Source organism: Vanellus vanellus, assembly GCF_965231255.1.
Source record: "Vanellus vanellus genome assembly, chromosome: 5".
NCBI classification, from domain to species: domain Eukaryota; kingdom Metazoa; phylum Chordata; class Aves; order Charadriiformes; family Charadriidae; genus Vanellus; species Vanellus vanellus.
The window spans coordinates 17,197,355-17,211,859 of record NC_138910.1 but is presented as its reverse complement, the minus strand read 5'-3'; the positions used below and the strand labels follow the sequence as shown (position 1 = coordinate 17,211,859).

The following is a 14,505-nucleotide window of genomic DNA, read 5'->3' as shown; positions in this document are numbered from 1 at the left end:
CTTTTTAATTAGGTAACAACATAGATTCCTCTGCTGATCATGGCACAGTGGTTTATGCATGTCACGTCTTATTCTAAGGGAAGCAATTTCAAATCATTGTCTAGGGCCCAGCACAACTTTTGCGTGACGTTAGGTTCTCTGTCATCTGAAACTCTTGGGTCACTGCCAATGAAGACCCCATACACAGACCAGCTACAGAACCCAGCCTCAGTGTTGGTGCATGCTATATCTTATTGAAGTAGGAGTTTGAGGAAACCCTATGGAGAAGCCAAATTAAGGAGCCTGAAATTTCAATGGCATTGACATGATGTTGGACCCAGGCCCAGCTCTGTGCCACTGAAAGGTGCGTCCCATCTGGAGGATGTTCACTGGTCCCTGAGCTGAGACGTTGCACTGACATTAGCCGGACTGCATAGACCAGATCAGTCTGGTCAGATCATCTGTATCATAAATACTTTTGGTCCACATCAAACCCAGCACCTTCATCAGCTGTTTCAGCTGGGATGGCAAAGACAAAGTCCCAGTGGGGAGGTAACTTTCCCCTTGTATTTGGACCCTGGATGGGGCTGCATGGACACACATAGCAGGACAATGTAGAGAAAGTCACCTCTCCTGACGTTTGCAGAGAAAAGCTAATGGACTCCAGCAGCTGCTACTTAAAATTTTCAAATGGGTTGAAGAGAGCAAAAATTATCAGCTTTGGCTGCCATTGGTTATTTTCAGCAAATCTCTAATTAAGCAATAGTGTTCAGTCATATTTACCCTTCATTGAGCTACGAGGAACCCATATTTCTACTGTAACATTTGCCACTGAAACAAAACAAATTATCAGCGAGCAAACGCTGCTGGAGTGAAATGAAAAAAATATTGATTATCATAGCTATTAAACCATGAAATCCTCTGCAACTAATTAATCTGCTAGGGAAAAGTTTGTTAGTGGGATTTCGGCTTCCTGCTGGGAACCCGTAAGGCAGGCACCATTGCCCCAGAAATCACCAAACGCTCCCTCGCTGCCAACCTGCCCCTGAAAGTTTCCCGATTTCAATAGGTTCCCGCAACGGCCGGTGGGAGGTGAAAACCAGCCTGGAAACACGCCGGAGCGCTGTGGTTTCGCTGCCTTTCCGGCTCCTCTGAGGCGGCGAGGCCGCCTCCTGCGGTGCCGGCGCTCGGCAGGGCCAGCAGCGGGGCACCCCCGGGCCAGCCCGGCGGTGGCGAGGGGTCGGCGGTGGCGAGGGACCGGGGGTGGCGAGGGGCCGGGGCCGCTCAGCGCAGCGCGGAGCAGCGCGGAGCGCGCCGCGCCGCGCCGCGCCCCGCCCGCGCCCGGTGGAGCTGTCCGCGGCTGGTGGTGCTGAAGCCGCAGCGGCCGCCCAGCCCCTTCCCCCGCCCCTCCTCCTTTCCTCCCCGGCGTGGGCTCTTGCAGGCAGCCGGCAGCCCGGGGCATCAAAGCTCGGGGAGGGCCCCATTTCTCCCTTTGATTCTCCCCCCACCACCTCACCCCGCCTTTTTGCTTCTCTTTTTTTTTTTCCCCCTTTTTTTTTTTTTTTTTAAAAGCCGGGGGAGGGAGGAGAGCGCAGCCACGTTACACCCCTCCCTTCCTGCAAATCCCCGCTTGCACTGCAAACAACCTGCCTTCCCCATTGCATCCAAGGGAGATAGCAACAGCAACATCATCACGGCAAGCCGGATGGGAGAGCGGCGAGGAGGCTGCTGCTGAGGGAGGAAGGCACACACGCACACAACCAGCTCGATGTTGCCAAAGCGGTAGGAGCCGCACGAAAAAATAAGCCATGCTGCCCCGTGTGTCTGGCGCATTGTGCTCCATCCGAGCCTTTTAGGAGGAAGAAAAGAATTATCTGCTCCTATTTTTTTTTCCTGTTTTTTTTTTTTTCCCTGCCAGCGAGAGTGCGACAGACTTGCGATGGTTGAATGTCAATGCCTGTGAGAGAGAACAACAGTCAGAGGAGGAGGAGGACAGAAGGGGAGGAAAATGAAGGTGGGGACGGTGGTGGAGAGAAAGAAGGAGCCTCGTCCAATGCATCAAAAGGAGGTCCCTGCAATTGCTGATAGAGCCCTGGCCGCCTCGCCATCCACAATGGTCTGTACAAGCTGCCAATGCGTTTGATGACGTTCCTGTTTTGTGAAAGGAGGAAAGGAAACGTGACCATGTAAGATCCACGTTTCCCCGGTCAATTACATGAGAAGAATAGATCCGATTTCGACGGTTTTTTTTTTTTTTTTTTGGTCCAGGATGGTAACAGCTTAGGGAATAATACAGCCGCCTTCCCTCACCAATTTCGCTCTGATTGTTTTGGTGTGGTCCAGACAGCTGCTGGAATAGAGAAGGTCAGAATATATAAATATATATAAAAATATATATGATATATTATATATATATTATATATATAAAATATATTTATCTCAGTACATCTGGGATTAAGCTCATCGAATGCTAATTATTTCTTTCAGGACTTTTAATATTTACAATGAAATCTTTTAAAGGCAACGGTAAAATCTGAAGCCACCTGGGAGTACAGTGTTGGAAACATAGGGTGTTTTCCCACAAACAATGTGAAGGTCTTTTTTTTGTCAAAGAGGCAATTTTGATAATAACAGCAGCTACCAATTTTGCATTTTGATAGCCAGACCGGCTGCTATTTTGTCCGGGTGCACACCGGGTCTCGTGTGACCGGGTTTTATTTTTTAATTGAAAAAAAAATTCAAAAAAAGGAAGAAAAAGGAAAATTACTTGAGATGCCAAATACTGTCGAGAGAACCATATTCTCCCTCCTGCCCACACCCACCGGAGACGTGGACCCTTCTTTTTTACAGGCTTAGGAGTTGCGAGAGCCGATCGGGGGCTTTCTCCCGAGCCCGCCGCCCGCGCCCCCCCGGACCCTCGGGCGTGGGAGATTTATCTCCTCCTCCCGCTGATTTCTAAACAAACTTGTGGAAGGCGGCGGGGAGGGGAGGGGGGACGGGGACACGGGGCTGAGAATCCCCCAGAAGCGCAGAGTCGGGTGGGATTTTTGTGTTTTTTTTTTGGGGGGGGGTTGTTTTGTTTTGTTTTTTTTTTTAATTGTCATCCTCGGCGGATTGCAGCGGGCTGCCAGGGCTTTCACCCCCTCGCCCTCCGGCTCTGCTTTTTGTCCTTTTCCCTGCCGGTCAGCGCAGCCCCACCACCACCCCACCTCCCACTCCCCACCACCACCACCACCACCCCCCCCCCCGGCCGCAGGCACTGAGGCCGCAGCGGAGCCCCCCCCCCGGTCGCGGGGCGCCCGGCTCCTGCCCTTTTCTTTCCCACCCCGTCCCCGCCTGCCACGGAAAGGCACATGTTAATACCACCCGGCGCGGTCATTTTCTGCTACTGCTGCTGCGGGCTCCTCCGTCCGAGACAGATGTTGCGAAACCAAGGCCTCCTCAAGTGCCGCTGCCGCATGCTCTTCAATGACCTGAAGGTCTTCCTGCTGCGGAGACCCCCCGCCCCGCCGCCGCCCTCCCCGCCGCCGCCTCTCCCCATGCCCGGCGGTGCCGAGGCGGCGGCGGGCGGCCCGGCGGGGGCCGCACCGCCCGGGGGGCGCGGACCCGGCTGGCGGGCGGCGGCGGCGGCGGCGGTGGGAGGCGGCGGCGGCGGCGGAGCGGGCAGCCCGTCCGCCGAGGAGTGGGGCAGCCCCGCCGGGGAACCGCCCGCCTCCCTGCCCAGCAGCACCTCCTCGGATGACTTCGGCAAGGGCAAGGCCGAGGACCGCTACTCGCTGGGCAGCAGCGTCGACAGCGGCATCCGCACCCCGCTCTGCAGGATCTGCTTCCAGGGGCCCGAGCAGGTGAGCCCGCGGTGGGCGATGGGCGACGGGAGTGGGGGGCAACGATGGGCCGCGGTGGGAAACTGGCTCGCCCGATGGGAGCGATGCTCCAGCCTGTGGGAATTGGGACCTCCTGCTCACTTCCCGTTGCCCGGAACGGGACTCCAAAGCCAGAGGGGCTCTGCCCTCTGCCCAGGCAATGGGCTCCCCGGTTTTGCACCTTGGCAGTGTTTCCTAGGGAGCACCTTGGCAGTGTTTCCTAGGGAAATGTGGGGCAGGGGCCTGGTCTGTCCCTCTCTGCTGCCCGCCAGCCTTGCCCCAGGTACCCATGTCCGGTGCGGCTGTGGCATGGCAGGGACTCACGGACTCCTTCATGGAGCAGAGAGCATCTCGGTGTGGGGGGCTTTTTGTTGTTTTATGGGTACCCAGTTGCGATGATCCCAGAAGTGATGCAAAGGACATGTTTAATGTGCTGTTTGCTTTTAAAAATACAACTTCGGTCTGTATAAACACGTGGCAGGAGGCAGCCCCACCTCATCAGTCGTTCCCAGGGGATGGCTAGTAGGAGCTCTGCAGGTTTGCCATTGCTCCCATGCTCCCAGTTGCACTAGCTGGAGAAGCAAAACCACTGGTTACAATTGGTCCTGCTGAAGCTGCAGCCTTGAGATGCTCCTTGGTACAGACTGAGGTTGGGCCAGTGAAGTTTCCCCTCCACTACACAGGAGAATGAAACAAATGCAACCTCACTAGAACATAAGGTGCAACCCTGGGGCATTATTCTCCCCATTAATGACAATGAAAAGCAGTTCACGTATTTTCAGGCAGGCAAATTCCTTATAGTAATATACACAGCAGCATCTGTATCTAATGTGACACAGCTGTAGGCGGCAAGCAAGGCTGCAGACCTCTGCTTGTGGGATCAAGCCTAGATATGCAGGTAACACTTATTACTCAGGATAGTCCTGTTGCCTGTGATAGTAAGGGATCCTTGCACAAGAAAGGGTTGCGAGGTTTGGCTTGGCTGGTACCCATTTCCATTTTATGCACAGATCCTGGTACGTAAGGTGATACGTTGAAATCTTGAGCAAAACAGGTTTTGCCCTATGTCTTCTTTCCCCTTCATGGACCTGTGTGCTCTGCTAAGGAAAGCCACTGCTCATCTGAGAGTGGCCATGCTCAGGCTCATGTCCTGCCTGTCCCAAGGATAGTGGCCATGTCTGTAATGCAGTGATTGTGCCTTCCCTTGTGTCTGTCCAAGGATGGTGGTGAGGGGGGCAGGAAGGTGGGGAATAGGCTCCCATTCTTCTCTGGGAGAAGCAGGGCCAGCCACCAACTCCTCCGACTATCCACAGCCCTGCTGGATGTGTCGTACCAAGGGTGTCCCATAGATCAGAGCTCAGTGCTCGATGGACTGTAACCTTCTCTAATGGTTTATGCAGCTGACTGATAGCTGTGAGACACAAATTTTACCACAGGCTTTTGGATGGGGGTGGGAGAAATCATTCTTGTTTGGAGATGCTTTATGCCTTCCTTACTCGACTGTCTCCTCCCCGTCTCTTCTAAAAGTTGGAAGCCATGCAGCTCCCTGCCTGGGAATTTGCATTATTCCACATTTCGAGTACTCTTCCCTGGCTTGCCATTCTGCCTGTGTACATGAGACGTAGCGCCTGCAAGATTGGCTTACGTGTCTGAGCAAATAGAGCCTAAGCAGAATTAAAATAGAGGTAACTCGCTTCCTCGGAGAACATTAATGCTTGAAAATAATTGGATGCTAATTTTCACACTGAAAACCTGTGTAGGTTGCATTGTAAAAGTGAGACTATTTGCTGACCATCTGCCAGCCTACCTGAGTGAGAAGCTGAGCAGACGTGACTGGCATCTAATAGAGTTTCACCAGGGTTTCTCTTTTTTGCTTCTCACAGTTTCTGGCCAGTATAATAAGACACTTACAGCTGGGTTCTGCCACTAGTCCTTGAGCAGTACCTTATTCCGCAAATAATTTTTTCTTCACCAGCATGTCTTGAGGAGTGGCTGAAACCCTTTGCCCTGCGGCAGCTGGGAAGCACAAGTCATTATGGAAGCCCAAATCGTGGGGATTTAAAGCGTGGCCAGATCTGGACACAGCTTCCTAGGAGTAGAGTTCAGAATAACTGAGAGCTGAATCTGTGCCACTGGTGTCAAGACCTGCAGTTTGTTTTATTTGGCCTTTACGCCAATAAAACTCCAACAGGGCTAAATCCCGAATTCCTTATTCTTTTTTATTATGGTGGTTATTGCTGGTTTAGCCTTTATTTTCCATTCGTTTTCTAGCTCAACAGCTGGGTGAGGTCCCTTCATGTTTTGGACCCTCACAACTATAAAAGTCATAGAGGCACGTTATTCTATACCACCCCTGCCAAGATCATCATGAAAATGTATCCACTTGGAAACAAAATATAATTGCTAGTTCTTTACTGTGCAGATTAATAACAATGACAGATATAAACAGTGTTTTATTTACCTGTCAAAAACATCTGAAACTGATGCAGCTGTGGGCAAATTTTCAGGGCTGCATCATAGTACCAAGAACAAAAGCCTTCATTATAAATTGACTGTTAGGTGCTCTAAGCTTATTTACCCAGATAAAATGACAGCGAGTCTCCAAAAAATGTTTTAATCCTGTTTTGATATTTAAAAAAACCCTAAATACAACAGCCAGAAAGGTTTCTTACTAATCTGGCTTCGCAAGTAGGTTTTATTTAATATCTAATGCAAAAAAAAAATCACTAGGGATTTTCAGTTTAAATTTATGATTGCCCAACACACATGATACTTCAGGCTACCCGAGTTGCTGATGTCTTAAGCTCCTCCTGTTTGTTTGTGGCTCTTACTGATTCTTTCATTTAAAAATGTGCTGAGGACCATAGGAAGGAGTAAAGCTGATTATTGTAAAACTATTCTGCTCCTTGCACGTTACTCGAGAGAAACCAGCGATGCAGACAAGAAGAGTGGATCTGATGGCCAGGTGATCACAGCATCTGGGCTCCTGTTTTGAGGGCGTGAAGAACAAGCTCTGCTCAGGTCTGGCAGTTGAAAGAGGCAAATGCTTTTATTGAAGTGAGGGCTTAACGTTGTGAAAGCTGATGGGCTGAACTCTGAGCTTGGTAATGGCATTGCCTTTTGGGTTCTTGCTCGGCATTTTCAAAGGTTTCACTGAGCGAGCATCCTGCACCATTGTGGCAGCTAATTCTGAGACCCTGGATTGAATGGCAAAGCTCTGGGGGGAAAGCGAGAAAGAATGATACTGGAGTATTTTCTTCTGTGTTGGTTAACGCTCAGTGTTTGCAGAATTGTGCCTGCTTTCCTGGATCTCTGACAATGTTCTGTAAGAGAAAGAAACTAAGGCGAGCTCCGCTCTCACAAATGTTTCACGGTGCTTGGTATGGATCCAAGTTGAAAGCAAGTCGTGGAGAGTAGCAGGAAAGGACATGGGTGAAAAGTCCTTTCACATCAGCAAATAAACTGTTTGCCCATGTCACAAGGCGTTAGCAGTATGGTGGGGTTTAGAAGGTGAGAGCTGATGCTAGCTGCACTGAAAATAAATAGAAAAGCATTCTTAAATGAAACTGAGACTATTTGGAAATCAGCGTGTCACAAGGATTGCTTGTTAGATTGTCAGTTGGAGCGTGCGTACATCTTTTCTTACCTGTCAGTTTCTGTCTGCGTTTCTCTAGTTCTCTGTTCTGGGGAAAAATACTATAAAGACGGAGATTTGAAAAGTCAGTGCAGATAGGATTGGTTGGCTAAGGAGGATCAGAGAGAACAGACTGTGGACTCTTTTGCCTGCAGGCTGCTAGCTTGGACTTAGCTCGGTATTCAATAGAAATGTTTGAAAATAGACTGTTCTTCCCACTAAAGGCCCCTCCAAGATTTCAGGGACACCAGCTCATTAATATAAGAACCTGAAGACCTTCAAGGAAATTGGAGGGAAAACAACTTATAATGGATATTAGGACATGCATTTCCATGTGATGTGTCATTAGGCTGTGCAGCTCCTCGTTGCAGGGCGTTAGCAGGACAAAGAACTTCACTAAGTTTCATAAAGGATTGTAAAACCATGTGGTTATTAAGGATATCTAGAGTCATCATGATTAATGATAACACTTCTAAGAGTAAAAATCACACTTAAGGTCTGAAGCCAATCTAGAGATTGGGGTAATACTGAAGAAGAGCAGAGCCCTGGGGCTGGTCTCCAACCCCACAGCTCAGCAGCCCCTTGTGCATGGCCAGTGAGATCTCCCACTCCAGGTGCGTGTCTGGATTTCATGCACGTGTAATGTAGCATCTTCAGCATGTGGGCACCTGCCATGCTCAGGACCTCTCAAGAGCTAAGGTGGCCCTAAATTACTCAGCTGAGATTAACACACCATTCTTGGGGGCCCTCTGTAGGATCAGTGAATGGATAGTAACATGGAATGGCTGGTCATTAGCATGAATTGCTTGAAATAACAAGTCAGAATCTCAACCCCATTCCTGTTACAAATACAGAAACAGGCAAAAGCCGTCATTAGCTTCCTGCCTGGTAGCATCTGCAGAGACGGCATGAACTAAGCCAGGAGATATCACCACTCTAAAGACTGGTCTCTCAGCAGCACAGAGGAGTGGAGGAAGTCTCTGGGATGCTTCATTTCTGATTTACAACATCGTAAAATAGAGCAGGATCAGGTACCTCTTTTCTAGAGTGACACAAAGAGGAAAAGAGGTAGCCTGAGGCAGAATTCAGGGCATGAGTGTGATAACGAATGAGTGGAAGAAGAAACAACCGCACAACCAGCATCACAAGCATCTCCAAAGCCAGGGAAACTTGGAAAGGGGGATGCTGGTGTTTGGTGGGGTCTGCCCAAACCAGTCAGACCATCAGGACACTGTTTTCAAACATGTTGAACCCCATAATGATGGTGCAGACTTCCCATCCATGTCCTTTTCATAGGTGTGTTCCCACAGGATTCATTTACTTGGTGTTAGAAGGAGAATCATTCATTGGAAAACAGCCAGCCCTGCTAAAACTGAAGACTAAGAGATGCTGGGATGCAGCCCTTTAGATTTCAATCTATATTTTGTAATTTATGACAGAAAGGAAGGGAAGATGTTTCCTGTGACATTCAGTCCACCTCTCTACCTTCCCATCTTGGAATCTTAACACCTCTATAGCTAACTCTCCTGTTTCATCTATCCCAGCATCAAGTCTATACTGTGCAGGCAGAACATTTTTGGCTTTGGCAAAAGCTTTGCTTGAGCCATCAACTGAACAGAGCCCAGGATGTCATCTGTTTTAGATTTAGACTCTGTTGCCACAGAGTTGATTGGCAAAGTTCCCATTAACTTCAACAGCGAAAGGGTAGGCATCCAGTAGCAGGGACTTGACCCCTGTATTTCAATAATGTTGTGCACACAGCGGGGTTTCTATAAATAATAGTGAAAGCCACTAATCCCATTGACTTTTAATTGCTCCAGGAGACAGGGTTTTCACCTTTTGTGCCTGCTGAAACTCTGATGCTTGACCCATTTATTTCAGTGCCACTAGCTAGCCCGAGGAGCAGTTTTTCTTTTCTTTCACTTTTCCCCATATAAAAGGCTTCATGAAGGAACTTGTCTGTGTTTGTGTCACTGTTTCTTAAATATACATTTCAGGCCATGATTAACAGTGGCTGATGTCAGTTAGTGACAGAACAAGCAATGCAAAAGCATGTAGCTCCATTGTTTGCATCTGTAGAGTCACTGTTATTTCCACAAAGGCAACACATGCTCCTGGAAGGGCTCTGTTCGTACAAAACTGAATTGCATTCAGGTTGTCTTTCAAGCAAAAATTTATTCCCAGCGAGGGCCTCCTCTGTGGCAGCCTTTTGCTCATGTTGGTATTTTTCCATTCAAGGTTGGCCCAGTCCAGAAGACAGGAAAATGGTTGTGCCAGAAATCTGTGATGCTGTGTGTCCTATATGTCTGTTGCACGGTTTCATCGCTCCTAGGCCTGGAGTAAGATAATAAGCTAGACTATAATCATTATTGCTCCATATATGTGGCCAACCCATCTCTTTTATTAGCTGATTGCTAAAGGAATAATGCCATGTGATGGTGTTAGCTGTTAGAATTTATGCTCATCAGCCCTCCTCTAAACCTATTGGCCGATTTCATCCAGATTTGGCAGAGTGGAGATCTGAAAAGCGTTGCATTCCTGCAAGTTTCATGAATACTAGCTGAATGAAGGAGAAGAAACCTAGAAACGTCCTGTTGTGAGAGAGATTATAGCATTGGCTGTGCTACACACTGTAGAGTCCATGCAGGCCAGAGCTTCAGGTAGAGCAAAAGCTTTAGCAGAAACGTGTATCCCATTAGACACCAAAAAAACCCAACCCAACATGATATGGTTTCCATGGGAAACCAGACTCAAATAATAGTCACAGAAGGGCTTGTTACTTTTTATCTTTCTCCTCTTCCTTTGTTAATCAGGGTTACTTGCCTAAAATGAATTGCTTGATGCTGAAGACTTTCTTAGCTTCCCCCATCTTTTCACAACCGACCTTTTATCCTTTTCTGATTTATCACTGGTTACAGTGGAACAGATAACATTGTTGGCAGTGGAGAGTGATAAGTGATGACTTTCTTCTGATGAGGAAAAAAACAGCAAGCCCTGGAAAGCTATGTAGATAATAAATGGGCTGACCCCATGCCCCTCTGTGAAAAGTGATGAGAGAAAGCAAAATGTTGGTGGGCAGGCTGGTTCCAGGAACAGGGCCCAGATCCTGAAATCCTCACACATCTTTTCTTCTGTTGCGTCATTTCTTCTTCTTTATGCTCTTTGGTGCTTTTCTCTCACCTCCTCTTCCCTCTCTTCTTCTTGGCCAAAGTCAATTGACACATCAGACCTTGGTCCCACCCTTCCTATCTGGTTCTACTCTGTACAGGTTCTCCTATGGCCTATGTACCACCTTATTCAAGCATCCTCTGTTTGCAGCTTGAACACTGGGGCATCACTCACAACAGTCACACGAGTTTAACCTAGTTCCCTGGGTGGGAGTGAGGGAAGGGATGGTACACAATGGGAGAAAACAAAAATATGTTTTATGTGTTGTTTTATTCTTTCCTACATCTAGTGCCTTTTGTTTGTTAGAGAAATCAGGCCGTGCTTGGGGAAAACTGTAAATTCCACGGAGGATGGGGTAGTTCAATCCTGAATGGATTCCTGAGAAAGTTTTGATTCCTCTGTAAGAATGTTGTAGGGAACTTCCATTACAGTTGGAGAATAGGACTGTCAGCCATACTTTTTACTGCGGAGTCAGAGACATTTTAGACCGGCAGGTCCACATACAAAACAACTTTGCAGAACGGGAGAGGGAAAATGAACCTGATACTCCACCAGTTCGGGAGGCCAAAGACTGCTACTGTCCTTGTGGTGTCCCATTGTGCCATGTCACTCTTAGCAGAAGTTTACCAGGGGTTGCTTGATTGACAGTGTGTTTATGTTTAAGGTAAGGCCATGAGGTCACCTTTTCCATGCAAAAAGTATGTGTCATTAGCTAAGAGATCCATGTAGGTAGCACCTTTAAAGTTTGCAGTGCGTTGAGCATTTGGAGGTGTTTGCTCTCACTGGACGCAGACAGTCCTGTAGCTGCAGCCTCTGTGAAGTTGTTCCCTGTGACTACCATCGTAACCTCTGGCACTGTGTGGGTTTAGCTTCTGTTATTTAATCCATGCACTGATTGTGCCCAAGCACTGGACAATGCCCAGGTCTCAAGAGATCAATTAGTTCACCCATCCAAAATCCTGACAGAAGCTGATCTAACCAGTTCTTAAGGGTGATCATAGTTGGAGACACCATCTTTCCTGCTGCAGCCCGTTCCTTCTTGCCCTGCCCGTTAGGAGGACAGCAGATTATTTTTACCATTTCCTTTTTTACAAGCAGTAAGTAATTGAAGGTATTATCCAGTAGTTGCATGTAAATATAATGAAAATTCATCCTCTGAGGACTTTACAAGTTCAAGTGACAACTGAAGCTGTGACACTCCCTGTTTTTCTCTCTCAAAGGTAGAATCCCAATTCTACCTTTGCTCTTATGACATGCTTTCTAGACCTCTAATCATCCTTGGTGTTATCCTCTGGGCTCTCACCAAATGGTCCATATTTTGCTTTAAATGCACTGTCTAAAGTTGGAAACAATTCTCCAGCTGAGTCCTTGTCAGTGCTGAGCAGTGCAGAAAGGTTTTGAATCCTGTTTAACAGATGTCATCCATTCCAGGGTAATGTTTGCCCTCTTTATTTATTTATTTATGGAACAGCAGAAGATTATTGATTGCTACTCAACTCATGATCCCATATAATCTCCATGTCCTTCAGAACTGCTTCCTGGCCAGTCCTCCTCCATCCTGGCTCTGTGCAGTTGGCATTACTGCCTTGGTGGAGGAGCTGTACTTGGCCCTACTGCATTGCATCCTTTTTTTCCCCTGTCCTCTCCTCCACGGTAGCAGCCCCTTCCAGGTGGGCCTGCAGCATTAACTATTGAATCTTCCATGTCATTAATGACTTGAGCTGCCTTGACTCCCAAGGAGAGTTGGGAGGAAAAGACTGGAGGAGCAGCTGTTCTTTTCTTTAAGGATCCCTTGGCTGCCAGAGATGAGACTTAAGACTGGGGCTGGTCCTGCCACTGCTCACTTATAGCCATGTGGAGAAGGAGAGAACAGATCCTCTTTACTTCAGTTCAGGTGTCTGCTCTCTGCTCCCGCTTAAAGCCACTCTCTTTACTTCAGTTCAGGTGTCTGCTCTCTGCTCCCGCTTAAAGCCACTCTCAGCAAGGCTGAATATGACCTTTCCTGACAGATGCAGACCTCCAGCCAGTCCTGCCTGAAATGTTTCCCCCACCACCCATTTCTCTCCTGCTTCTCCAATCACTTTATCATTGATGGGGTAGCTCACATTTCCTCCACAATCCCTTTAAGGGGGTCCCACAAAGCTGCTTTCTCCTTGTTCTTCCCATCTTTCTCCGGCTCGTCCATTTCCCCCCCCTTACGTCAGCCCTTAAGGCTGGCTCTGCAGGCTTGATTTGCCGCAGTCCAACTCCAGATCTCCTTCTGTCTCCTGGACATCTGTTATTGAATGCTCCGACATCAGCTCAGTTTTCTTGTATCCAGTGTTTTCCTCCATGTCCATCTTTTTTCTGCCTTCCTCTTGTGCTAGCACTGTCATTCAGGGCATTAACCCTACCCTCAGCTTGAGCTTCTTTCCTCTCACTTTCCAGCTCTGTATTCAAGTTGTGCCCAGATCATTTGCTTTGTTTCGGGTTGCACTCGCTCAGATCCTCATTTCTTCCCTTCATTTCTGTGATCCCTTCTTCTCCACCTCTCCAGCACAGGCATTGCCCTGCTTCAGTTGAGTCAAAACCAAGGTCTGAAGATCACTTCTTTGACTGGTATTTTGATGGAAGAAGTGGTTTGCCTGAGAACTTCCACATGCATCTCCCCTCCCATCAGTGTTGCCTGTCCTTATCCAGGTAGATCCTGTATAGTTTTTTACTCCAATTCCCAGTCTTTGGGAGAGCCAAGAAAGCCCTGTGGAGGGATCTGATTAGGACATAACATACAGCATGGGCACGCAGGAATCCTGCTGACACTTCACCCCCATCACATGAGCACCTGCCCTGGATATTTCGTGCAGGCAGTGAACTGAAGCTCAAAGGCTGGTTTCCACTTTCTGCAAGTACATGGCCATGGGCTAAACCTGCCCCTCTAAACACCCCAGCGCTTTTAGTTGTGTCAGGTCTTCTTCTCAGCCTGTCTGATATCCTGCATGACCTTGCCCTGTCTAATGAATGAAGCACTTTCCCTTCCCTTCCCTTTCCTTCTCTCCTTGTTAAGCGCACTAGGACCTGTCAGGATTAAAGGTGCTGGAGAAGTACAAGCAGATTATTATCCCATTCCAAGTGATATTAAAAGAACATTAAGACGGATCAGATGAGCATTCAAGAAAAGTAGGTAATAATAAAATACCATATCAGAGAGAAATAGCAGTTAAGTAATTAAAGAGAGGGTTTTCATAAGAGGCAGAAGTAAAGTTATGGGTGCTTCTGGCCTCTAGACCATTCTTTATTTTAATACTGTGGTAACCTTTAGAGGATGTCAATATGTCAAGCTTTGCACCAAGAAGTGAAGCAAAGGCTTTTCTTGCCCTAAAGAGTTCACATTTTAGGACATAAAACCCCAACATTTCCTTAACATTGAAGAGAGGTGAATTCTTACAAGATTTAGGTCCAGAGGGGGTTATTGGGCTAGTCTAGTCTGAACCTGTCTATAAAGCAGTGAAATAAGTTCCCTCAATGAAATTCCCGCTTGAAGGTTAACAGCTGTGCAAGGACTGGAGAAGGAATATCCCATCTTGATTTTAAAATCTCTAAAGATGGGAAATTGTTGCAGTGCCCAAGGAGAAAATCTGGGGAAACAGAAGACTGAAACCGTCTTTGCATATGAACTTTTGTTTTTCTTGTCACAGAAAGGACTGTGTACTGTGCACATCCGTAGAAACCAGCTTCAGAAACCCTTGGGCTGGCTGGCAGAGATTTCCTTCATGGAAGAAAGTTCTGTGTTTGAAGACAATTTTATTCCACATCAGATTAAAAGCAAGAAACTTTCAGCCTGGGAAGACACGCATGGGATGCAGCTAGTTAGGAAAAACCAGT

At 47.8% G+C, this 14,505-nt stretch overlaps 1 protein-coding gene across 1 annotated transcript in view; it reads left to right on the top strand.

Moving 5' to 3' along the window:
- Positions 1-3,332: 3,332 nt before the first annotated feature.
- The window catches only part of MARCHF4 (membrane associated ring-CH-type finger 4), a gene marked incomplete at its 5' end in the record, with an annotated part of 106,723 nt that continues 95,550 nt past the window's right edge, over positions 3,333-14,505 (top strand). Inside the window, one exon of the mRNA XM_082483299.1 lies at positions 3,333-3,824. Within this exon, the coding sequence (XP_082339425.1) occupies positions 3,333-3,824 (492 nt within the window). The remainder of the gene's footprint in view (positions 3,825-14,505) is intronic.